The sequence below is a fragment of the Stylophora pistillata genome, chromosome 2 (assembly GCF_964205215.1).
Source record: "Stylophora pistillata chromosome 2, jaStyPist1.2, whole genome shotgun sequence".
NCBI lineage: Eukaryota > Metazoa > Cnidaria > Anthozoa > Scleractinia > Pocilloporidae > Stylophora > Stylophora pistillata.
In genome coordinates this window covers 41244878-41272566 of record NC_142520.1, presented here as the reverse complement: position 1 = coordinate 41272566, position 27689 = coordinate 41244878, and the positions used below count along the sequence as shown (strand labels likewise).

At 39.5% G+C, this 27689-nt stretch overlaps 1 protein-coding gene and 1 pseudogene across 1 annotated transcript; both read left to right on the top strand.

Annotated features, from left to right (window-relative positions):
* Positions 1-1802: 1802 nt before the first annotated feature.
* Positions 1803-23639, top strand: LOC148739538 (uncharacterized). The gene is made up of 6 exons (XM_088747322.1): positions 1803-2043; positions 16806-17110; positions 17456-17570; positions 17844-17966; positions 20979-21359; positions 21556-23639. Exons 1-6 carry the CDS (start codon positions 1872-1874, stop codon positions 21795-21797), a joined length of 1338 nt encoding a protein of 445 aa, XP_088603448.1. The 5' UTR covers positions 1803-1871; the 3' UTR covers positions 21798-23639.
* On the top strand, positions 7377-8813 carry LOC148739539 (uncharacterized; annotated as a pseudogene).
* Positions 23640-27689: the final 4050 nt, after the last annotated feature.

Below are 27689 nucleotides of genomic sequence, written 5' to 3'. Positions count from 1 at the left end.
GCCGAAAAAGTCTCGAGAAATGAAGCTTTCCAAGCGATCGGCATAAGCGGTACAGATTTCGTGTGCTAGGGAGCAACCGTCACGCTGTTTGCTCCACACTGATTGGATGATGGTAAACAATGCCCTGTTTCAAATGACTCATGTGAGAGGGGAGTCAGGGGCATATTCGCGCCGGCGATTCATCTACTGACTAGCCTGGTGGGAGGTTTATGGCTCGTGACGTAAAGGTAAACAGAAATTATGCGTTCTATCGTTGCATTTCTATATCGTTTAGTCTCGGAGAAAGTTAATTTACCCTGTGATGTTTTGTAACCTTCAACCCGTAGATCGAAGTTGACAAATAAGCAAATGAAAGCACTCGATATCGTGGAAAGAGATCACAATCTCCTTCTAACGCGACAAGCTGGAACTGGGAAGTCATTTTTGGTGCAAGCCATGTACGATCGCTTGAAGGATCAGGGGAAAAAAGTCGAAATATTTTCTGCGAGTGGCATTGCAGGAAATTTTTATTCAGACATGATACGCACTTCCACAGTTCACGCCTATTACGGTTTATAGACCACCGATCTACCCTTCAAACTAGTCATCGTAAGAGCTGTATCCAACAAGTTGGTCGAAAAAAGAATAAAAAGAGATGACACTAATTTGGGACGAAGTGAGCATGTCGAGCCGAAGAGTATTCGAGCTGGCGAATGGAATACATCTGGTCTTCGCACCTTCGTGTGATTCTTCTTCTTTGTTTGGTGGTAAGCAAGTAGTGTTGGTCGAAGACTTTCCTCAGCTACGGCCCGTGGCTAATTTTTTGATCATGGAAGACTTCTTTTCCGTCACGAGCAATAAACCTCACACCAGACTAGTCAGTAGATGAATCGCCGGCGCGAATATGCCCCTGACTCCCCTCTCACATGAGTCATTTGAAACAGGGCATTGTTTACCATCATCCAATCAGCGTGGAGCAAACAGCGTGACGGTTGCTCCCTGGTACGCGAAATCTGTACCGCGGATGCTGATCGCTTGGAAAGCTACATTTCTCGGAACTTTTTTGGCGGTTAGCGCTTGGATTTTGAATGGATCTTCGATTGAATGACACGAGAAGAAGCGTCGCTTTAAGTTTATCTGGTGTTCGATTTGGAAGCCGGGCGATTCTAATTTCTGGGTGAAAATCGGCTTCGCGCTAGGGCGGTCGAAAATGAGCTTTCCACCCTTGTCTCCTTCTTATAACGTAAAGTAACAGTCAACGCAAAACCCACCAAGTCGCTTAAACTCGTTATTTAGAATCACAGAAACGGCAATACGCAGCAAGTGAAGTAGGTTTACATTTATTTTGAGCCTTAACATAGACATTCCTTGATAAAAGTTTACGATATTACGACTCTTCAATATTCTCCCATACATTTCTTTATGTTTCGAACAAACGACCAGACACGCCACTTGTGTGGGCCCCCTGTGGTGCAAGTCGGGCGAAAAAAACTCTCGGCGAGAGCGACACTTAACAAAAGAGTCTGTTTCATTGACGCTATGATCTCTAGAATTTTGTCCTAAAATTTCTCAGGAAATTTGGTCAGAATACCACAGAGATATTTATTTGTTTATTTAAGCTTTTTTATGCGCTTGCATTTTCACAGAGTTTAACTGATAACTTCGTTTCTCATTTAATGCTGCTTATAATTAGTAAAACAGGTGCAAGGAGATTCCCTAAGGATAGACATTGAAAGGTGAAAATAACTGCCTGAGGGGAAAACTAAACAAATTGACTGTTTCAGAACACAATATTTAATCTCACTTTTCTCTGTGACAGGTGGTTAAACATCCATATATCAAGGCCACATGTGATTGGCTAACACGTTTCTAGAGAGTGTAGCCTTAAATTGATGGTACATCTCAGTCAACAAACTGCTGTTAAGCTCCTCGGTTTGCTCAATAGTTCCAAAACATCGCAAGGATTTCTGTTCAGCTGGTTTTTTGCGGACATGGGAGTTTTTCTCCTCTTGTTCCTTATCTCTGTGGTTCTTCCCCTCGGACAATTACAGTCCTGCCCAAGTGGTATGTTTTTAAGCTTGCATTGTTTGATAAGAAACCTTTCTTATTCTGCTCCTAATTGTTCAGCTAAGCAATATATCGAAAAAAAAAAAAGAAGGAAACGCACATTTTCGAGAACTGAAACTCTCCTATATAGAGGCCTAACTGACAAAATGGCTACTGAAACTCATCGTCCATTTTGATATGCTGTTATCTTTTGCTCATTCAAAATTATTCTTGACTCCTTTTCACAATATGTGAAGTGTGGTCGCAAAGTTTTGAAGTTATGACCGAACAACATCCGCAATTACTTAATTGGTCATGTTTCTTACAGCTTATAACCTCGAATTCTTTTCAGACACTCATATAAAGATCCACTAAAGTTTTATCAAGATCATTTAAAATTGAAACAATTTTTAGTGTAATAGAAAAAAATCCGAGCCCCAGATGGGACTTGAACCCACGACCCTCTGTGATCTAGTCGGATGCTCTAACCACTGACTCTATGGTGAGCAATGGTCAATTTGTGGGCCTCGACTGGAGTATTCATTATTTAAAATTTATGAATATATTTTCGCAAATTGCCTTATTTTGGCGCTTGCACGACCTGAAGGAAGAGCCTAAAGTTAGCCTTGCACTCAGGGAAATAAAAATTGATACATCAACTGGCTAGTTTGAAAGGCAATTTTTTTTTTATATATTCCGAAAAATTGCCTTCCTTCTATTTACATTCTCCTGTGGAATAAGAATCTCTCTTTGGGTGCATAATTATTCACTGGTGTCATAGTTAGTTGACATAATTTGTTTTTTATGACGATCACGAAACTCGCGTGTCTCTACTAAAATGGGACCGAAGCTCTGCTTCACGTCGCGCTAGTTTTCTAACGGGATTAACGGGAGATAAAAATAATAACTGCTAATGTGGGCCACAATCTTTTTATGTATTGGTTTACAGTAACTTTGCCAAAAAGTTACACAGTACAAATACAATAATACCGATCGCTTTTCAGTCGCAGCGTCAGTTCAGTTTGCAGCTGCTACTGAAAATGGAGTTTGGAGTATTAAAAATTTTCAGGAGTTATCTTAGTGTACTCATGATTATCGTCACCTTACCAGACCCAAATGTATGTTGAATACATCAGAATCAGAAGTATGGCAAATTTTAATTTCGGTGAAAGAAACAAATGTTTTTTTCGTCATTTCACGAGCGAGGGAAATGGAATAACTAGTGAGTTTCCACAAGTAATCAAACCTTAAGACGTTCCAATTCCATCTTTTTTTCTTCGTCTTCACCTACGTGACCTTAGTTCTTGAAAAGCGTCGTTAATCGCCATAGTGGAACCCCCTTAAAAAAGTAAACAGAGACGTGTAGAGAGAGATGTGTGTGAGTTGTAGTGCGACTGTTCTCTGTATAATACCTGGCTGTGGAGTAAAATCTGGAAATAAGGAAGGTACTAGTCTATTCCGCATACCTATCGCTGTTGATAAGAACGGTGAAAGTTACAAACAGCTAACAGAAGATCGCCGAAACGCGTGGATTTCACAGATAAGCCTAGACGACACGAAATCGAACGGCTTGAAAAGTGAGAGAGTGTGTGGTAGACACTTTATTTCTGGGAAGCCTGCCTTACTCTAGGACAGATACAACGTTGACTGGAGGCCTACACTTAACCTGGGAAAAAAGGATTATTCAAAAGAGCCCGATTAGCAGGCAGCGGCGGCGAGAGCCATCAGGGCAAAAGATCGCGACCAAGCGAGGCAATCGCTTCTTGAACAATAACAACGCGATCATGAGGCGGCACGCGAGCCAGCAGCTAAGCGCCGTAAACTTAACGAAAGTGACCAGCAGGTCTCGAAGATTGATTTCCCTGCATCATCAGGGGAAGAGAGATTGGAAAGCGAGAGTATGACTTCGGAAATTCCTTATTTCCAGGTGCAAGAGCCGCCGGAAAAAGAGGGGTGTCACGAAAACTAAGACCCCGAAAACTAAGACTCCATGTCTTTTCATAGATTTTCACTTTTCCAGTGGGTCTTAGTTTTCGTAATTACGAAAGCTCATTACGAAAACTAAGACATAACTAGAATAGGTTGAAATGTAAAAAGCGAATAATAGACAGCAATTAACACCCCGTTTTTTCAATGATTCATCACTTCTCCGGTGGGTCTTAGTTTTCGTCATTACGAAACCTCATTAAACTTAAAACTTAAAATGGCGTTAAACTTAACTTAACATAATCAACCCCTACCCACAAATAGCATAGCTAGTCTCGGCGGGCAGTGTGTGGACGCTAAAACATCTTACATAGATTTCGGTTCAACAAAAGATTCAAAAAATATACAAGAAACAGAAATTAAATATTAAATCATTAATATTTACGAAAACCAAGACCCAATCTTATTTTTCTTATTTATCAATATTTTGAAGGTGAGCGGGAGAATTTATACATCGTCTTGATTTGTTGCTTTTCCGGTTGGATCGAAGAACCTGGTTGCTTTAAGATTAAGTAGAATTTTCTATAGCCTTTCCTTGCGTTTGGAAGTATTTTCTCGCGCGACGTGCGATTCTTAAATTTCCTCCCAGACACTGAGGTATTTTTAGAATTGTTTTGCAATTGTTTTGAATCGTTCTACAAGTTAAGATGCAAAAATAATGGAAATTGAGAGATTTTTTTTAAATGGAACAGTTCAGGCTTAATCAGGGTTTGCCCACTTTATAAGTAGTGTCGTTACTTGTAAAATTAACGGAAAACGTTTTTTATCGCATCTCAGGTGGGATCTTAGTTTTCGTAATTACGAAAGCTAATTACGAAAACTAAGACCCCATCTTATTTTTCTTGTTTATCAATTCGCTATTAGATAAGATGCAATGTGTTCTATTTCTCACGGGCGAATCTTCCGTGGCATGGTACTATGTATAGGAAAATGATGTGTATGTGTAGTCTCAAACCCGACATGTTTAGCTACATCAGTGTCGCCACCGACCGCGGTTCCAATTTTCCTTGGGCACTAACGACTACAGTGTATATGGGTTGGCTATCAAACTGTTCTTGGTGAAGATAGGTAGGCAGGAAATTAGGGCGAGCGCTTTCTTTTTCCCACGAGATCTAGTTGAAAATTGTCGAGTGAAAGCTTCACACGAAATGTCGGGAAGTAGTGACAAATCCGCTGCAAGCAACTTTAATCCCGGATTTTTTGTCCTAGACAGGGTTCTAAAATAGCAGGTGTTTCAGACCCTCAGCGGCACACCTACACCCAAATAGTGGTCAAGTACCCCCCCCCCCACCCACCCTGGGGGATTTTACAGACCTTTTACAACAATTCCCTGAGTTCCAGAAGATTTTCTTGCCCTCTATCATAAAATAACTCGGCCGAAGGAGGATTAAAGAGTGACGGGAACATAAAGAGAGCGGGAGAAAAGTCAAGATAACAGAAAAGAGAACATGCAACGAAAAATTTGGCGATTTATAAACTCGTGCTCACCTTCAGAAACGTAAAAAAAAAATAAGAGAAAATAACACTGTTTCTTTTTTTTTTATTACTAGCTCATCTCCAATAAAATTGGTAAACAAGAAAAATAAGATGGGGTCTTAGTTTTCGTAATTAGCTTTCGTAATTACGAAAACTAAGACCCCAACTTAAATGTGATAAAAAGGTACTGTTACACATTACAATTTTTCGTGCAACTCGTCTCAAAAAAAATATAGTTGGAAGTTGCATGCACGACTTTTACGTGTAACACCACTTCATAGAACTAAATTTTTTTTTAAGTTGCACGAAGAGTTGAATTGTTTTCTACTTTCTGCAAACTTTTTTTTCAAATTGCACAACAAAAATGCGTGTAGCATGGCTCCTGCAACTTGTTTCACCGCACTCTTTAGTCGACATATGCGTCACTTTCAACTTATGCAATTTTTGTCGCGAGACATGTTGCATGGTATTTGTAATGTGTAACATGGTACGTACAACTTGCAACAAATTTTGTTCTGTGACGAGCAAAGCTGCAGGAGAAATTGTTACGCATAACAGTAGCTTAACGACAGTATAAAGTGTGCAAACCCTGATTAATTCTGAACTGTACCATTTGAAAAATTACCCCAAGTTTCATTATTTTTGCATCTTATTGAACGACCCAAAACAATTGCTGTGTATTATTCGATTAACTTTTCATACGCCTTTTACATTTCAACATATTCTATTTATTACAATAAAACAAAATTGATAAACAAGAAAAATAGTTTTCGTAATGAGCTTTCGTAATTACGAAAACTAAGACCCACCGGAAAAGTGAAAATCAATCAGTGAAAAGATGGAGGGTCTTAGTTTTCGGGGTCCTGGTTTTCGGGGTCTTAGTTTTCGGGGTCTTAGGTCTTAGGTCTTAGTTTTCGGGGTCTTAGTTTTCGTAACACCCGGAAAAAGAGGCCACCACGCAAACAGAAGGACCGGAACAGAACGAAGCTGGCAGTCAGACTGAAGAGTTTGACTATATGTTTAGGACTGCTGGATATCAAGCTGGCAGTCAAACTGAAGAGTTTGACTATATGTTTAGGACTGCGGGATATCAATCTGGCTGTCAAACTGAAGAGTTTGACTATATGTTTAGGACTGCTGGATATCAAGCTGGCAGTCAAACTGAAAAGTTTGACTATATGTTTAGGACTGCTGGATATCAAGCTGGCAGTCAAACTGAAGTGTTTGACTATATGTTTAGGACTGCTGGATATCAAGCTGGCAGTCAGACTGAAGTGTTTGACTATATGTTTAGGACTGCTGGATATCAAGCTGGCAGTCAGACTGAAGTGTTTGATTATATGTTTAGGACTGCTGGATATCAAGCTGGTAGTCAGACTGAAGAGTTTGACTATATGTTTAGGACTGCTGGATGTCAAGCTGGCAGTCAGACTGAAGTGTTTGACTATATGTTTAGGACTGCTGGATATCAAGCACCAGAACAGGAGTACTTCAAATTTTGTTCTGAGACGAGCAAAGTTGCAGGAAAAATTGTTACGCATAACAGTAGCTTAACGACAGTATAAAGTGTGCAAACACTGATTAATTCTGAACTGTACCATTTGAAAAATTACCCCAAGTTTCATTATTTTTGCATCTTATTGAACGACCCAAAAAAATTGCTCTGTATTATTCCATTAACCTTTCATACGCTTTTTACATTTCAACATATTGTATTTATTACAATTAAACAAAATTGATAAACAAGAAAAATAGTTTTCGTAATGAGCTTTCGTAATTACGAAAACTAAGACCCACCGGAAAAGTGAAAATCAATCAGTGAAAAGATGGAGGGTCTCAGTTTTCGGGGTATTAGTTTTCGGGGTCTTAGTTTTCGTAACACCCGGAAAAAGAGGCCACCAGGCAAACAGAAGAACAGGAACAGAACGAAGCTGGCAGTCAAACTGAAGAGTTTGACTATATGTTAAGGACTGCTGGATATCAAACACCAGATCAGGAGTACTTCGACTCTGATGCCAAAGTAAGATTTTACACAGGAGTGTCAAGCTACGAAGTGCTGATGGTTGTTTTTGAGCATGTTTCTTCGCACGTCTCAAGAACAAACTCAAAATCCTAGTCGTTTCCAGGAATTTGTTACGGTTCTCATTAAACTGAGACTTAATGTTCCTTTACAAGACCTTGCAGACCGCTTCGTGTTGTCTGTTACAATAGTTTCAAAGATTTTCTTATACTGGATGGTTGTCATGGACGTTAGGCTGAAATTCATGATTTAATGGCCAGAAAGAGAACAGTTATGGCAAACAATACCAATGTGCTTCCAGTATGCTTTTGGCAAGAACGTATTAACGGTTGTGATTGACTGCTTTGAAGTGTTCATTGAATGTCAATCTAATTTACTCGCAAGTGCTCAGACATTTTCTTCATACAAGCACCATAACACTATCAAGGTTCTGATGGAAATCACGCCCCAGGGAAGTATTTCCTTTGTGTTAGAGGCTTGGGGAGGAAGGACCTCTGACAAGTACCTGACAGGGAACTGTGGCTTTTTAGAATATTTGGTCCCAGAGGATATGGTGCCTGACAGGGGCTTTACAATTTCTGACAGTGTTGGACTCAAGCAGGCAAGGTTAACTATTCCTGCATTTACTAGGAGGAAATCACAGCTCGATCCGGTGGATGTAGAGCGAACTTAAGAGGGATAGCTAATGTGCGCATCCACACTGAACGTGTCATAGGCCTGCTGCGCAGAAAATATGCCACTCTGCAAAGCACCCCTCCCACAGATTACTTGATGTGCAATCGGAATGGAGCACCAGAAACACAAGTACCTATCATTGACCGTATTGTTAGAGTTTGCTCTGCCCTGGTAAATTTTTGTCCCCCAATAGTCCCTTTTGATTAGTTTTCTTTTTTAGCATATGAAAAGCATTGGTGTAGTCAGCCAACTGATTGTGATTATAAAATGTTTACCCAAGAAATATTCACAAAATGGCTAGACCGTGGAAATGATATGATAAGAGGTAAAACGTGTCTATCCCAGTGACATCAAATACCATTTAGGCATTACTGTTCATATTTATTACACTTTTTACTAATCTCTGCAGTATGCATCAAAGAAACTCAATGTTGCAATGGGAAATATGATGTTTAGCCTGTTTGTTAAACCAAAATGCTAGATTGAGATATACTTCTCAAATAGTCTGCATTGACTGCCAGATCAACTGATGGATTTATGCCACCCTTTCAATCGCTGGATGGTTTCTTTCTGTTTGCAATTTCCATGTTAGAAATTGCCTTTTAACATTGAATTTTGAGGGGTGATCAAGTGTGCTAGCTACATTCTACAGAGAAACAAGTGGTTCTCCAAGTTGTTATATCATTGGAAATGTGGAATTAATAAATATTGGCCAATGTAATTACATGAACATTGTATAGATTATCCAGTGATAATTTCCATAGTAAATGAATGGCATATCAATTGCTAATATTTTCTTTATTCATCCCACTTGTTATGGAGAGCGCCCATATTTTTCTAGAGTGCGTTGCGTTACGTAATTATTAAAAATAGAACGAGGAAGTTTCTAGAACATTTAGTCATGATGACTAAGCGAGAACTTTAAGGAGAATCTTCTAGAACCGTGACTCAGCATATTTTTGTTATGATGTAATCATAGTGTAATGTTTCTAAAAATAGCAATATTACAGATCTCTAGAACATTCTAGAACTTTTCTGAAAGATATATAAGGAGTCACGCTAGCTTAAAGACGAAGGCCTTTTAGTGAGCTATAACTGCTGTTGCGAAGAGCCCAGAGGAGCGAGAGCCGGACAGAGTTGTTTACTGGAATTGAAAGCCGTGTGGAAGGCTACGTGAGAGAAAGAATTACAGACGTCGACATTTTGTTAAAGATTTTCAAGAGAACTGTGAGTTGTGCGGTAGTACACTGAGATTTAAGTGATATTATTTGTAAAGGGCTCTAAGTTATAAGGATACTGATTGTATTAGTATTTATATCGCTCCGTAGCTAAGTGAAAAAGATAGTTATTATACTGGTTGTCGATATCGCTTCGTAGTTATTACGTCAGTCAATAAAGTAGTTGAGTTGTACGAGTTATATCTTTCTGGCGGTTTGGAAAATACCGTAACAGAAATTGGGGGCCTGTCCGGGAGCGAATTTTGTGGAAGTGTATTTAGAGCAGAGGTAACTGTCCGGGAGCGAATTTTACAGAAGTATTTGGCATATAAGTTATTGTCCAGGAGCGAGTTTTGTAGTGAAGGTTATAGTAGAGTATTTCAAGGATAAGTTATTGTCGACTTAAGTAGTCATAGAGTATATCAAGATGTCAAAGTTTAATCCAGAAGACTTTATGTCGAGTCCCGACAAAGAAGTATTTAATGCGTTAAGGAAAGACGAACTTATATTATTAGCAAAACACTTAGAGTTAGAGTCTAAGCAAGCAATGAGAAAGGATGAGATACGACAGATTATAGTAAACCACTTAGTGGATACTGAGGTTTTTGAAGGGACAATGTTAGAAACATCGTCAAAAACAATGTTAGAAATAAGAAAGTTGGAGATGCAAGAAAGGAAAGAGGAAAGAGAAATGGAGATGAAGAGAGAAGAAATAGAAAGACAAGAGAAGCTGAAGAGAGACGAAATGGAGATGAAGAGAGAAGAAATAGAAAGACAAGAGAAGCTGAAGAGAGACGAAATGGAGATGAAGAGAGAAGAAATGGAAAGACAAGAAAGACGAGAAGAAATGGAGAGAAAGGAAAGACTGGAGAGAGAGGAAAGACAAGAGAGGCTAGAGAGAGAGAAATTGGCATTTCAGCATGAAATGGAAATAAAAAAGTTAGAGGTACAAATGCAATTAGGATTAGTCTCGGGTAGTGAAAAGCATAGTGAAAATTTTGATGTTACAAAGAACATTAGGTTAGTGCCTCCATTCCAAGAAAAAGATGCTGATAAGTACTTTTTGCACTTCGAGAAAGTAGCTAGTAGTCTTAAGTGGCCTAAAGAGTACTGGGTTATGTTATTACAAAGTGTATTGGTTGGTAAAGCTAGGGAAATATATACACAGTTAAGTGTAGAACAAGCTACAAGTTACGACGAAGTTAAGGATCTTATTTTAAAGGGTTACGAGTTAGTTCCTGAAGCGTATCGTCAAAAGTTTAGAAACTATGAGAAAGTTAGTAGTCAAACCTACGTAGAATTTGCTAGGAGTAAGGAACAGTTATTTGATCGTTGGTGTCATTCACAGAAAGTAGATAAGAGTCACGATAAGTTAAGACAGTTGGTATTAGTGGAAGAATTTAAGAGGTGCATTCACAGTGATGTCCGAACGTTCATTAACGAGCAAAGAGCAGAAACGTTGGAAGACGCTGCACGGTTAGCAGATGAATTTTCGCTGAGTCACAAAGTGAACTTCATGGAAAAGCCCCGTCAGCCTAACAGTAGATTTCAGCCTCCCTCCGTATCACGATGGGTTGGAAGCCAGCGGAGTAAACAGAATGACGGAGCACCTCCCAAACAGAACCCTGGTAACCATTTTACAAATCGTTCCAGCTCCACCTCGCCAAGACAAAACAGGTTTGTTCCAAATAAGCCCATCAAGCCACCAACCTGCTATTATTGCAGAAAAGAAGGTCATCTGATTTCCAGTTGCCCAGAAAAGTGGAGACCTGCGCAAAGATATGGTGTGGAATCGAAGCCCAACGGATTTGTTGCCAAGCCGTCGCCTTCATTTTCTGAAAGTGAATGTACACCTCCGCGATTTTCTCGAGAGAAGACCCAGACAATCTCTACAAATGACGTCAGTGGTTCGTCTAAATCTGTCATGGATATGTTCCAGCCCTTTATTCACGATGGCTCAGTATCATTATCCCGTGATATGACAGATTCAGTACCGATCAAGATTCTAAGAGACACTGGAGCCTCACAGTCTTTGCTATTAAGTGACACGTTGTTGTTTTCTGAGAAATCGTCCACTGGTGCAAGTGTTTTAATCAGAGGAATCAGTTCCGAGTATACCCCAGTGCCGCTCCATACAGTTTTTCTGTCGTCAAATCTTGTGTCTGGTCCTGTGAAAGTTGGAATACAATCAACATTGCCGTTCGATGGAGTACATCTTATCCTTGGAAATGACCTTGCAGGAGACAAAGTGGTCATTAATGCTGTCGTTACAGAGAAGCCTAGTTCAGAAAAGTCTCCAGACCCCGTCGAGAAGATAATTCCTGGTCTTTATCCTGCATGTGTAGTAACGCGAGCCATGAGCAAGAAGAGGAAAACCAGCGATGAAGAAATTGCCTTAGCGGACACCCTTATCAGTCGAGTTTTTGAGGATGAGCAGCCAAGTCCCTCCCCTTCTGAGCCAACAGAAATCCTACCTGAGAAGAATTTAACAGATCAGTCTGAGAAGATGTCGACCTCTCAGCTCATCGCTGGACAACGTGAAGACCCAGAAATTTCGCCGTTGTTTTCAAGAAGCGTCAGTGAAAACGAAGTATCACAGAACCCCACCTGTTATTTTACAAAGAATGGAGTGCTAATGAGAAAGTGGAGGCCGCTCGATGTTCCAGTTGAGGACGAATGGGCTGTTAAGTACCAGGTTGTTGTCCCGAAAACTTACAGGCAAGACATTTTAAGTATGGCACACGAGACTCCCCTGGCTGGCCATTTAGGTGTGAACAAAACTCACAGGAAGATCTTGAATAATTTCTATTGGCCCAACCTGAGAAAAGATGTAGCTGAGTACTGTAGGTCATGTCACGCCTGTCAGATGGTTGGGAAACCAAACCAAACCATTCCAAAAGCGCCACTGCAGCCTCTGCCAGCCGTTCAAGAACCATTCAGCCGTGTAATTGTTGATTGCGTCGGACCGCTACCAAGAACGAAGTCTGGAAATCAGTTCTTGTTAACCATCATGTGTGCGTCCACCAGATTTCCTGAAGCCGTGCCCCTGAGAAACATCAAAGCCAAGACTATCGTCAAAGCTTTAACGAAGTTTTTTTGCGCTGGTCGGTCTTCCTAGCGCTATCCAGTCTGACCAAGGTTCTAATTTCATGTCTGGTATTTTTCAACAAGTAATGCACGAGCTTGGAATCGCACAGTATAGATCATCCGCGTACCATCCTCAAAGTCAAGGAGCTCTTGAAAGATGGCACCAGACTTTAAAGAACATGATGAGAGTCTACTGTTTCCAAACAGAGAAAGATTGGGACGAGGGAATCCACCTATTGCTGTTTGCGGCACGCGAGTCCGTCCAGGAGTCCCTAGGATTTAGTCCGTTTGAGCTCGTATTTGGGCACACTGTGAGAGGGCCTCTTAAACTGCTTAAGGGGAAATTATTGTCAAGCAGTAGTGAGTCTATTAATCTTTTACAATATGTTTCAGACTTTCGTACTAAGTTATTTAGAGCTTGTGAACTAGCTAGAAACAATCTTAGTTCTTCTCAGAAGTTGATGAAGAAGAAGTACGATGTAGACGCTGTAGAACGTAGTTTTAAGCCAGGTCAAAAGGTTCTTGCATTGTTGCCAGTGCCCGGTAACACATTGTATTCTAGATTTTTTGGTCCTTATGTTATTGAGAAGAAGTTAAATAACCTTAATTACATAGTAGTTACTCCAGATAGGCGTAAGCAGACGCAATTATGTCATATTAACATGTTAAAGCCTTACGTAGAGAGAGATAATAATGTAGTTAAAGAGCCCCTAAACGTTAATGTAGTTATTTCTGAGCCCGAAGACTTAAGTAGTGAGTTTAGTAGTAGTCATCTCAGTCCTACTGACGCATCAAAACTCACCAACTCCGATGTGCTAAAGAAATTGGACTCCAAGCTGTCACACCTTGAAGAGAGTCAACGTCAAGACCTACAGAAGCTACTTGAAAAGTATAGTGACCTGTTCCCTGATGTACCATCTAGGACAAATCAGATTTACCATGACGTGGATGTCGGTGATGCTGCTCCTGTTAAACAACACCCATACAGGCTGAATCCGAGAAAACAACAGTATCTCAAAGAAGAGGTAAAATATTTGTTGGAGAACGATTTTATTGAACCAAGCAGCAGTAGTTGGAGTTCTCCATGTATACTCGTGCCTAAACCGGATGGGAGCTATCGGATGTGTACCGATTACAGGAAAGTTAAATTCCAATCCCAAGAATGGATGATTGTATCGATAAGCTGGGAAAGGCAAAGTATGTAACGAAATTTGACCTTCTCAAAGGATTCTGGCAAGTACCGTTAACAGATCGCGCTAAGGAGATATCAGCATTTGTAACTCAAGAAGGACTCTACCAATACAAGGTCATGCCCTTTGGTATGAAAAATTCTCCTGCTACCTTCCAACGTCTCATTAACAAAGTCATCGCCAACCTTGAGGATTGTGAAGCCTATATTGATGATGTAATCATCTATAGTGAAACTTGGGAGAAACATCTAGAAACTATCCGTGAGTTCTTCAGGAAGTTGAGCGAGGCCAAATTAACAATCAATCTCTCCAAAACCGAGTTTGGCCAAGCACAAGTGACGTATTTGGGACATGTCGTCGGACGAGGACAAGTACAGCCAGTTAACGCCAAGGTCGAAGCCATAATCAAGTTTCCACGACCAGAAAACAAAAAGCAACTGATGCATTTCCTTGGTATGGCTGGTTATTATCGAAGGTTTTGCTCTAACTTTGCAACCGTCACAGAGCCATTGACAAAACTGCTCAGCAAGAAGGAGAAATTTAATTGGAGTGACCAGTGTGAAAAGGCTTTTGAGGAGCTGAAAGCCATGTTACAGAGTGCCCCTGTTTTAACAGCGCCTGATTTCTCTTCACCGTTCAAGCTGGCTGTTGATGCAAGCGATGTTGCCGCTGGTGCTGTGTTGTTACAAGAGGATGATGAAGGTGTAGAACACCCGGTTTGTTATTTTTCGAAGAAGTTTAACAAAAATCAAAGGAACTATTCCACCATCGAAAAGGAATGTTTAGCACTGCTGTTAGCTCTTCAACATTTTGAAGTTTATGTTAGTTCCTCAAGTTTGCCCGTTGTTGTGTATAGCGATCACAACCCCCTCGTATTTCTTCACAAATTAAAGAGCAAGAATCAGCGATTGTTGAGGTGGAGTTTAATGCTGCAGGAGTATGTCTTGGACATCCGACATATAAAAGGAAAGGATAATGTTATTGCAGATTGCCTCTCGAGACTTTGAGCTTTGCAAGAAAGTTTTGCAAACTTTCTTTTCTCGAAGGGGGAGGGTGTTATGGAGAGCGCCCATATTTTTCTAGAGTGCGTTGCGTTACGTAATTATTAAAAATAGAACGAGGAAGTTTCTAGAACATTTAGTCATGATGACTAAGCGAGAACTTTAAGGAGAACCTTCTAGAACCGTGACTCAGCATATTTTTGTTATGATGTAATCATAGTGTAATGTTTCTAAAAATAGCAATATTACAGATCTCTAGAACATTCTAGAACTTTTCTGAAAGATATATAAGGAGTCACGCTAGCTTAAAGACGAAGGCCTTTTAGTGAGCTATAACTGCTGTTGCGAAGAGCCCAGAGGAGCGAGAGCCGGACAGAGTTGTTTACTGGAATTGAAAGCCGTGTGGAAGGCTACGTGAGAGAAAGAATTACGGACGTCGACATTTTGTTAAAGATTTTCAAGAGAACTGTGAGTTGTGCGGTAGTACACTGAGATTTAAGTGATATTATTTGTAAAGGGCTCTAAGTTATAAGGATACTGATTGTATTAGTATTTATATCGCTCCGTAGCTAAGTGAAAATGATAGTTATTATACTGGTTGTCGATATCGCTTCGTAGTTATTACGTCAGTCAATAAAGTAGTTGAGTTGTACGAGTTATATCTTTCTGGCGGTTTGGAAAATACCGTAACACCACTTTTCAAAAAAATATTTCATCTTGGGAAACTACTTTCTTCCCCGTGAACTCACTGCATTTGGTTTGTAAAGTCATTGTTGGCGAAAAAAAAAAAAGTGAAAATGTTTCAAATAGTTCACTTGTTTTAAAAAAGAAAGGAAGGCAGTATTATTTTCCTGTAGAATCCAGGCTCAATACATGACAAGGGGTCCACCCCAATGAGGTATTAACACCTCAGTCATTGTTTTTGTAAAGGCATTCAGATGACTTTGTTTTGATATTGTTGCTGCAAACATTGCAGCCTTTTATGGCCTTTGGTGCATTGACAAAACATATATCTCAGAATAATTGATCATCCCGAAATGTTTGTGAAAAATTACAATTTGTTCAATATTTCAAGTTCTAATCATGTTTAGAGATTCAAATGCCATTTCTTGCATTTATGCCTACAAGAGTAAATCCCTATGATTGAATGTTTTTGCTTGTTCATACGCATATAAATGAAAAAATTAAATAATTATTATCAAATTTTAATTGGCAGTTTTATTGTACTGTACCCTAATAAAATACAGCTGATGAATAAACCTAACTGCAGAAGCTACCATTAAGAAGTGGTTTGGTTATCATTTTTAGGGATTGCAAATACTTACTTGTCCATTATTCAAACTTCACATTACTTCAGTTCTGAAATGTTAACCCCAACAAGTTGACTGGCTGTGACAATATCTAAATATCAGCATTTGTGACATACAGCTATTTCAGAAAAGGTTATCAGTTGGTGATCGAGTGCTCAACTGAGAGGGATTATGAAAAACAGTATATTTTTATTTTACAGAAAACATTGAGACAGTCTTTTCTGAAATGCCTGCATTTAGCTCTGATCAGACAAAGTGTCTGATGCACACTAGACGTCATTTACTCTCTGACTGACAGAAGGAAAAAACAACAGAGGGATGCTATGCTGCTGTGCCACTAGTGTGCACCAGATTTTTACAAAGAAAATAAATAATAATAAATAATAATATCCATAACTGCTGCTTAGTGTAGTAACTAGTTTCCAAAACTAGGTAGCTAACCAAGTCTGTAGCCTCGACAAATGGCAAGCATTCGGGATCGAACTGATCACTGGGGATACTAACAGGGCCGACTCCAACTTGTGAGATTTTTTGTAAATAATTATCTCCTCTTAACGTGCGTTTCTAAACCTTTTGCGTACTCCGGAAGCACTGGTATGTCTTTAGAAAGACTATCCAGGTCCTCATGGCAGTTTTCCTGTGAAATATTCATGATCAAATCGAAAAGTACTGCGAGACTCGTGTGAACTAGCTAGCGTCAAATTACGGCGCTGCCGAGGGGCTCCACAATGGCGGACACCCAATTTTGGATACCGCGTGACGTCATGTGAAAAACGGATGAATCAGAATCCTTGGTCTATGCTATTGGCGATTTCAAGGAGCAAAAGTCATCGATGCACGCGATAAAGCCCTGAGCCGCGGCACTGATAGAGGAATGGCATATGCCAGGTTTAAGCCTCACAAGTTTTCTTATCTCAACCTCACCAGCATCAGTTCAGATTTTGTTCTGAAAGGCAGCGAGTGTGGGCTCGCCTGTGTCAACATTCCGTCATGTTTCTCTTTTAACTTGGGCGCGTTTCACGATGTAATTGGTAAAGTGATCTGTGAATTGCTTCCGTCGGATATTTACAACAACTCAGAGAAAATTGTCTTCAGTCAGAGTCACCATCACTATAGTATCGCGGTGAGTGGAAAACTGTAATACTTAATTTATCAAAGTATTGATTGATTTCTTTCTTTTCTTTTAGTGCAAATTAGCATCGCAAACAACACTGAGAACTGGCCATTATTATCTCCGGGGGACACTCTGACCCTAACCCTAATCCTAACCCTAGCCCCCTACCTACACCCTCATCGGCAGTAATTGGCAGTTTTTTTTCTATAGTCCTTACTTTATTTTCTGCAAGCGACGACTCACCCCCGTCCTTTCCATGTGATCCATCCCAAAGTCCTTCCTCTCTCTCAGGCGATAAATACTGATTGGTCCCTTAGAGAGAACTAATTTTTGTGTTTTCCTCTTTCTGTTTAGTCTCCATGCATCAGTTGGCCTTGTCAGAACAAAGGGACATGCGCCGCACAGTATGAGGAAAACAGTTACTTGTGCGTTTGCGCAGAAGGGTTCACAGGGAAACATTGTGAATTGGGTAAGAAAGCATCAACTATATTGCTGCATGAACTAATAAATTGAAGTGCATTTATTCATTCATTTATTGCTCTGATGGAATATTGCTAGAAATGCTTTTCACGTGAAAGAAATTTGTCTTTCTCCTTTAGCAAAGATGGTGCTTTAAATGTAATTTCTCAAATTCGGTAACTCTTACCAGTTTCCAACCACCATTTTCAAGCTATTTTTGATTTTCTTCAGGTGAGTTTTCTCCCGTATCAGATTGTTTTTTTCTTCTCTTTTTTTCTTTAAGATGTTGATGAGTGCAGTGCTTCCATTCGGGCTTGTGATGTCAACGCCAATTGTCGAAACACTTACGGCTCCTATCGGTGCTCATGCAAGACTGGATTTACTGGAGATGGAAAGAAATGCACAGGTAAACTTTCGTCCAAACGCTGATTCGAACCGATTTAAACTCGGTCGCGCGTGTTTTAACCCTTGGACGTAAATGCAAACTCATATCAAAACCGTGGTCAGTTAAAGAAGGGTGGTTGGAACCATTCTCCCTTCCTTGCATTTTTTGTTAAATTGCAATTTTTGAATTTTTGAATTTGACCTAATTAGATAGCCTGTTAGGTCGTCTACATGTTGACGTTTATAGAATGAGATGCATATGCAAATGTTGCTGCTGGGAGCAATGCTATTCACGTGAAAGTAATTTGTCTTTTTCATTTAGCAAAGATAGTGCTTTACATGTAATTTCTCAAATTTGGTAACTCTTGCCAGCTACCAATCATCATTTTGTGTTTTTCTGATTTACAAGCTATTTATAATTTTCGTCAGGTGAAGTTTTCTGCCGTATTAGATTTTTTTTTTCTTCTTTTTTGTCCTTAGATATTGATAAGTGCAGTGCTTCCATTCGGGCTTGTGATGTCAACGCCAATTGTCGGAACACTTACGGCTCCTATCGGTGTTCATGTAAAACTGGATTTATTGGAGATGGAAAGAAATGCGCAGGAAAACTTTCGAACCGACTTAAACTCGGTCACGCGTTTATTAACTTTCGGACGTACATGCAAACTCATATCAAAACCGTTGATTGAAGAAGAAGAAGGTTGATTGGAACCATTTCCCCCCCCCCCCCCTTGCATTTTCGTTTGATTGCAACTTTTTAAAGTTTTTCTTTACCTAATTGGATAGCCTGTTAGGTCGTCTACATGTTGACGTTGATAGAATAGGATGCAAATGCTACTGTTGGGGGTCTGTGACGTCATCCAGCTTGTAGACTTTTCAATTTTTACACTTTTTCCAGCAAACATTTTTCGCTTGTCAAAAGATCAGTAGCTATTGAACTCGACAGGAAACAGACTAGACTCAGAAAAATAAATAGTAGGTTTACTGTACTTCCCTTTTCAACTTTCGTAGTTCGATGCATTTAACAAAAATGCAAGAGAGGGGGAATGGTTCCAACCACCCATCTTTAACTGACCACGGTTTTGATATGAGTTTGCATGTACGTCCGAGGGTTAAAAAACGCGCGACCGAGTTTAAATCGGTTCGAATCAGCGTTTGGACGAAAGTTTACCTGCGCATTTCTTTCCATCTCCAATAAATCCAGTTTTATATGAGCACCGATAGGAGCCGTAAGTGTTCCGACAATTGGCGTTGACATCACAAGCCCGAATGGAAGCACTGCACTTATCAATATCTAAGGACAAAAAAGAAGAAAAAAAAAACAGTCTAATAAGGCAGAAACTTCACCTGAAGAAAATTATAAATAGCTTGTAAATCAGCAAAGCAGAAAATGATGATTGGTGGCTGGTAAGAGTTACCAAATTTGAGAAATTACATGTAAAGCACTATCTTTCCTAAATTACTTTCACGTGAATAGCATTGTTTCCAGCAGCAACATTTGCATATGCATCCCATTCTATAAACGTCAACATTTAGACGACCTAACAGGCTATCTAATTAGGTAAAAAAAAAAATGGCCCATCTTGCCCGCTCGGGATTGCCCGCATCGATCCCGCGCATGAGGAAAATCATTATTAGAAATACATTCGTAATTTTTAAACAATTCCGGCTATGGAAACGCAAAAGGCGGCAGAAGATAGTCAAAACAAAGAAAACAGTAATGACACTCGTGAGTTTATTGTTCTACAAACACAGTTGGCTTTATTTTCTCGGCTCTAGAAGTAAAATCGTCATTCTTTATTCTTACTAAAGCGAAATCTTTTTCAATGTAATAAATCCTTTATTAACCAAGCTTATTCGTTCAAGATGGCTGGATATTAGCCTCGTGTTTTTTTTTCCGCATTTTTATAGACCTCGACTTCATCTCGGACCATAAAAATGCAAAAAAGAACTCGGCCGATATCGAGCCACCTTGACCGAACAAGCTTGGTTAATGACGCATATATCTATCAGCTAGCCGATTCTACCAAGTTTACAGCAAATATGTTTTCGGGCTTGTGACGTAAACGCGAAATGCCATAACACTTTTGGCTCTTACAGCTGTTCTTGCAAAACTGGATTTGTTGGGGACGGGAAATCATGTACAGGTACACTTGGCTCAAATAATATGCTAATCACTTCGAAGCTTCAACCCCCCCTCCCACCCCTCTCGGGCAACCCACGGGCATTTGACTGTCCTTCGGGCCCGGGGGTATGAAAATTGAACTTTGCCTGGGTAGGGTTAATTTTGGGGTCTGAATTAGTTGTTGCTTCAGCAGGTGTTAAAGAGAGTTGTTTCATATTTGGTATATCATATATTTGGTATTTCATATTTATTTTCCGCATGGCTAATTTACAAGCTATTAATATCTTTCTGTCATATCAAGTTTACTTCCCTATCAACTTGTGTTTTTGACCACGAATATTCACCAGTGTAGTATAGTACTGCTGTAATAGCCGAGTAGAGCACGAATCGTTAACTCTTCACTAGATATCAATCTTTGTTCACTACAGATTTGTGTCCCGAATAACGATCCCAGACAAACTTTCGCAGGGAGCTCGACCCACTCCCCCACTCGATTTTGAAATGGGGAGTAGTAATTCTCCTTACTGAGTGGTATACCGTTTCTTATGATGCTAGGGAAGAAAATCAGGAATTGGATCGACAATAAATCCCTAGTTGATATATTTTTCTTTATACTTGTCTACTCGGCATTGTAATGATATTGTGAGGGGAAATTCTGTGTTAAGAACGAGTCTCCTGTAAGAATCAAACATCTTGGGAAATGAAAGTTTTCAACCCCTCTTCAAATTTTGCATGCAGTTAGGCACTCAGGTGGGATGCATGAAAATACCATTTTTAAAGGTTGCAACACTCTTTTTGCCATAGTAACAACGACTGCAAATATTCGTCCTTTAGCTTCATTTTGAGATTAATTGCAAGATGGTTTATTAATTTTTTTCTGCCCATTTCACATTGTTGTTCCTTCTACAGATGTAAAAAATTGTGGCGATGTGCTTAATTCAGGAAAAAAGAGCAGTGGTATCTTCTCCATCAACCCTGATGGTTCAGGGGCCTTTAATGTTTTCTGCGACCAAGCAACAGACGGTGGGGGGTGGACAGTGTTTCAGAAGAGACTGGATGGCTCTGTTGATTTTTATCTTAACTGGGCTAGCTACAAAACTGGCTTTGGTGGCTTGAATGGTGAGTTTTTGCTTGGACTGGACAAAATACATCGCCTTACTAACAGCGGTAGTTACAAGCTTCGCGTTGATTTGGAAGACATGTCGGGAAATACAGCCTATGCCGAGTACAGTACAATTAAGGTTGGCAGCGAGGCAACTAAGTACCAGCTGAACATCGGAAGTTACTCGGGTGAGTTTTGAAATGATTTTTGCATAGTACCTTTCTTTTAATTACGAACATGTGACTGTTTGGAGAACTTATCTTAAAACCACGCCACAAATATATAAAAATCCACCAGCATGATGTCCAATGCCTTCCTTCTAAAACAGTCAGTACTGTAAAATAATTACAAAAAAAGACAGGAATAGTTTTCTTTATTTTTTAGGCAACGCAAGTGACTCTTTGGCTTATCATAATGGTTGTCAATTTATCACAAAGGATGTGTCCTCTTCCAGTTGTGCTGTGAATAATAAAGGGGCCTGGTGGTATAGAAGCTGTTATCATAGCAACCTTAATGGTGTTTATCATCACGGAGTATACACCCGTGATGATAGCATTCGGTGGCGTGGATTCCTGAGTCACTCAGCTAAAAGAGCTGAAATGAAGATGAGACCGATCAATTTCTAAAAGGTGAAGCCTTTTGCCAAACAAATTCCTAAAGTCGACAACGCGAAACATTTGAGAAATTATTCTCTTTTAAACACTCCAGGAATGGCGGGAAGGGGAGGGGGAGTGGGTGGGGAAGCTGAAGCAGAAATGGAAGTATTAAGAAGAGTGTTTTTCTCCTCTTCCTCTTCCTTCATCCTCTTTCCCCGTAAACACATCACGTAGGACCCTGTAGTAAGCTATTAAAACACACGCATTAATTTTTCTGCGATTCTATTGGCTACTCTTCGTCACGTGGCGTAAAATCACTGAACTGCTATTAAGCGATAACCCTCGTCCACGTTGATACTTTCCACCGATTACTTCCGTCGAAAACAAACAAAGGCAGTGGAAAAAAGCCAGCTCAAGAGTTTTATTTTTCCATCTGTGCCCTTTACCTGGAAGAGAAACGAACTCGTTTTGTAGAGTCCAGTGATTGGATGGTGACATAGAAAATACAGTTCTCAAATACTGCACTGGAAGGACGTACAAAAATGTTAACAAATCCCGTCTGATCATGAATTTTGGTACGTCGGCTGATAACGTCCTTGGCCGAATGGTTGTCCTCGAAATTTCATATTTGCCCTCCAAGTTCACTTCTCGGCTACATATTAATTCTCCGGACAATAACCTAGCCGTGAACTTTATCAGTCGGCACATTAGCCGCCCGAAGAGGTTTATCTTCTAAGTAACGTAAACATGTATTACACGACCAATCACGATTTGAAAATTTCTTGATGTTGTGTGCTTAAAACATGACTTTGTACGATTCCTACCTTAGCATGATGTAGAAATTTCGATACCTCATTATAGCAGGAATTTCCATGCATCCTTTTGCAACGTAAACTGCTTTTCAGTTAGTTACTGAAAACTTACTTTCCTTTCAAAATATATTTTTCCTTCATTTGGGAAAGAGTAAAATTGCATAGTTACCACTGCTATCTACTGAGTTCAGATTGGGAAATCTGTTAAGAAAAATAACGTCTCTTTTTGGATGAAAAAAAAAACAACAACAACTACAACCAAGAAGTTAGTTTGTTCTTAAATAATCCTTCTCCAGTTGAGAAAAGCACAGCAATCTGCCTGGAATCTTTTTTTCAGTCCTTTTTAAACTTATCTTGCTTGTTTCGAGGTTATTCCAGGAAATGTCCCATTAGACTAAAATTTCCATCTGATTGGAAGATTTTTTTTCAGAGTGGTATCAATCCAGCAGTTTAATGTAAATAATCACGTGTGTACTTGATTGTGAATTTGAGTTTACTGCGGTTTCATGAAATGTATCAGAGCGATCCTCGCAGTAATATTGATTACTGCGAGGATCGCTTTCACACATTTCATGAAACCGCAATACACATATTTGATTTTCATATATTCAAATTCATTGATTTATCACTTCGACGGGTTTAATAGTGCCAGCCTTAACATAGACATTCCTTGCTGTTGCTGTTAGCGCAGTTGATAAAGCACTGCACTGGTATCGCTGAGATCATAGGTTCAAATCCCGTACGAGCCTGAACTTTCTTCAGGCCTTATTTCTACTCACGGTTTTAGAAGTAGGGTTTATTACTGCGAGAATCGGTTTCATACCTTACTTGATTGTGTCATAAAATATTTAGCTAGTTTAAAATAAGTTAGTTAGTTAATCAGTTCAGTATGATTTAGGTATTCGTTTATATTTAGAATGTAGTTACAATCTGTATAAATTTAAATTCCCAAGTTATTTACTACATAACCGTACGAAGGTTTGTTCGCTATGTCGTGAAACTCAGGGCCCTTGTATTCCTTTCTTTTGGAGATCTAAATAAATTTTCCGTTGAAATGTAAGTTGCCGTCTTCCGCATCGGAGGACTAGTCTGGTTTTGCAAATTCCAAATTTCTGTTGATTTCAACTTTTTTTACTGCTTTATTTGGTGTATCACTGCACCGTTCCATCCGCGATCGCCACATATTTTGTTTTGCTACATGATACGCTGGTCAGTTTTAGACAAAAGGTTCCGTTTCATCCCATTTGATTGTTCCGTCGAGAATGCGTGACATCTCGGGGATGTCACGCAGTGTATAAGGGACGGTTTGTGAGAGAAGTCATGGGTTTCGGGCAAGCGGTTTTTCTGTTTTTTTCCCCTTCTCCCTTCCCCGCGCGTTGTCACTCGTACCAAATCTCTACCCACCCAATATGGTGACAGAATATGAATATTCGCCGCACTTAATCTCGCACTTGAAAACACAAACTACCGCCTACAAGCGAGCTAAAGGCTTTCAGAATAACTACTGTGTACCGAATTAGTTAATTCTCTCTGCCATCCCTTCGAGAGGATTTTTCACGCGTTATTCTAGATCCTTGTGATTTTTCTTTTTCATTCTTTCCAGATGAATGCAAACTATCATTGATGCGCTGTGAAACGCATGCGCATCCAATTGGGTCTCTCTTACGTTTTACCTCAGTGGAATAACTATAATATTGACCGCCAATAAACGATGCAAATCCTATACAAGCACTATGGAAACACTCAGTATTTTTCTCATAACTCAGTCATATCGCCCATATCCAGAAGAGCTATGAGGAGATCTCGAACTTAATCAAACGACTTCCCATGGTTTATTCGATGTGTAGACGTTTAAACTTAAACAAGATTAACTGATATGAATAATAAGCATGGGAAATATTGTTATGTAAAGCAACTTTGAAAATAGGGATGGAAAATTTTATTTTAAAAATCAATATGAAGACGTTGGGAATTAATGACTACATTATTTCTTTCTGAAAAAAAAAATTGAAGATGAACTTCGGTAATGAACAACAGCTCTCGATCAGGCCTGAAGACTCTTCGAAGTTCCACTTTTCATGAATATCACGTGTTTGTTTTAATAATCAAAAAAAGTGTTTGCGGTAGTGAAATTATAAGTTTCGTCTTATGTCTTTCAAAAGATTGATTCATCAACGATTTGCTGATGAAAAGTTTGTCGGTTGCAAACTGGGGAGAAATAAGACTCAAGGCGTAGAAAATTTGCATGGAAAAACTTGAGTGATGTTTAATAAGTTGAAGGATACATCATTTGTCAAAAAGTACTTTAAATTATAAGATCTCAAAAAGTAGCCTATTCTTTCGAAAATTGTCTTCATAGAGACTTGAGGCTCCCATATTTATTGTTTTTGGGCAACCTGACGGATCAGCTGACAAGCACTAGCAAAATTAAAAGAGATTGTTGCACTGTGGGCCAAGAAATAAGACAAAAAAAATTCAATAAGTAGGTTTTAAATGCAGATAAGTGGAGATGTTTATCATCATCACGTAGTTTTATAAAACAACCTTGGACGTAGAGTTTCGTAATTCAATAATTGTCAATACACAATAAAGCGAAAGGAATATCTAAAGGGGGTTTTAAAGGCCTTTTTAAAACGTTTCATTTTAAATAAGTTGAGTTTTTGTGGTAGATGTTGCTTTCTAAACCAGTTTTTTGACGAAACGATGTGAAAAATTCCGGTTTAAAAATTGTCATACGCAATCGTTGGGTTGGGGCATTTGACAATTAACTCTGTTTATATCGGTTAGGCAATGTATGCCACTTTCTCTGAGGGCGATCCTCTCGACTTCTCGTCGAGAGAAAGCTTTCCCTTTTTTTCTTTCCTCATGAAAATTGTTTACGACAATATTTAGCTTTCATAGTTTGGCTGTTCTCCAATCCTCCTTTTTTTGTGTCGCCACAAACAACAAATGATTTCAGGCTAAATCGCCCGTGTGGACAGCGATCGAAAGTGTCGAGCGCGCACACGAAATGTTTTTTTGCTACAAATTAAAACACGCACTTAGTCATTTCACAAACAAAATATGGAAACTGTGGAGAACCTTCTCTTCGACTTTAATTTGCATGTGAAAAACTGACTAAATTGGAGGAAAGAATACTTAAACTGCAGGCGCAAGCACAGGGAGCCACACAAGTGGCGTGTCTGGTCGTTTGTTCGAAATATAAAGAAATGTATGGGAGAATATTGAAGAGTCGTAATATCGTAAATTTTTATCAAGGAATGTCAATGTTAAGGCTCAAAATAAATGTAAACCTACCTCACTTGCTGTGTATTGTCGTTTCTGTGGCTCTAAATGGCGAATTTGAGCGATTTGGTGAGTTTTGCGTTGACTGTTACTTCACGTTATAAAGAGACAAGGGTGGAAAGCTCATTTTCGACCGCTCCAGCGCGAAGCCGCTTTTCACCTAGAAATTAGAATCGCCCGGCTTTCAAATCGAACACCAGATAAACTTAAAGGTTGACGCCTCTTCTCGTATGATTCAATCGAAGATCCATTCAAAATCCAAGCGCTAACTGCCGAAAAAGTTTCGAGAAATGTAGCTTTCCAAGCGAACGGCATCCGCGGAGACTTTCCTCAGCTACGGCCCGTGGCTAATTTTTTTGATCATGGAAAACTTCTTTTCCGTCACGAGCCATAAACCTCACACCAGACTAGTCAGTAGATGAATCGCCGGCGCGAATATGCCCCTGACTCCCCTCTCACATGAGTCATTTGAAACAGGGCATTGTTTACCATCATCCAATCAGCGTGACGGTTGCTCCCTGCTACGCGAAATCTGTACCGCGGATGCCGATCGCTTGGAAAGCTACATTTCTCGAAACTTTTTTGGCGGTTACCGCTTGGATTTTGAATGGATCTTCGATTGAATGACACGAGAAGAAGCGTCGCCTTTTGTTTATCTGGTGTTCGGTTTGGAAGCCGGGCAATTCTAATTTCTGGGTGAAAATCGGCTTCGCGCTGGAGCGGTCGAAAACAAGCTTTTCACCCTTGTCTCCTTCTTATAACGTAAACTAACAGTCGACGCAAAACCCACCAAGTCGCTCAAATTTGCCATTTAGAACCACAGAAACGGCAATACACAGCAAATGAGGTAGGTTTACATTTATTTTGAGCCTTAACATAGACATTCCTTGATAAAAGTTTACGATATTACAACTGTAACGATGTCACTTGGATGGCCGCGCAATAACCCAGATTAAACTGGAAACTAGTCTTTATTCATCCACCATGACAACCGGAAAGCATGGCCCATACAAATATCCATGATCCTTTGCAATGTCTTAGAACTTCCGCTAGGACATCTTCCGGTAGAATAATATCAAAACATTACAACGACTCTTCAATATTCTCCCATGCATTTCTTTAAATTTCGAACAAACGACTAGACACGCCGCTTGTGTGGATGCCCTGTGGTGCAAGTCGGGCGAAAAAAACTCGCAGCGAGAGCGACACTCAACAAAAGAGTCTGTTTAGGAAATTTGGTCAGAATACCACAGAGATATTAATTTGAATATTTAAGCTTTAAAAAAGAATATAAACTCTTCCTACTTGGCAGGCAGACATCTTGAACAACTTTAACCTATCATAGAGCTCTATTTTACTATTTTAACTATTTAGTATATGTGCTATCTCCTTTAGTGTATTTAACTTTCACCCATCCGTAACTGCTCTGTGGTAGTGGCCAACTCGAAAGCTTGGCTCCTTTGGCTACTACACACTCTTTCCACTGCTTTGTGTAAATTCATGTATAGTTAGAACTCTCTTCTTTTTTTTTTTTTTTTTTTCTTCTTTTTCTCTTTCTCGTTATTGTATCTTTAGTAGAATAAGTGAGAATAAAAGAATGAATGAATGAATGAATAAGCTTTTTTATGCGCTTGCATTTTCACAGAGTTTTAACTGATAATTTCGTTTCTCATTTGATGCTGCTTATAATTACTAAAACAGGTGCAAGAAGATTCCCTAAGGGTAGACATTGAAAGGTGGAAATAACTGCCTGAGGAAAAAACTAAACAAATTAACTGTTTCAGCACATAAATTAATCTCACGGCGTGTCTGTGACGTGTGGTTA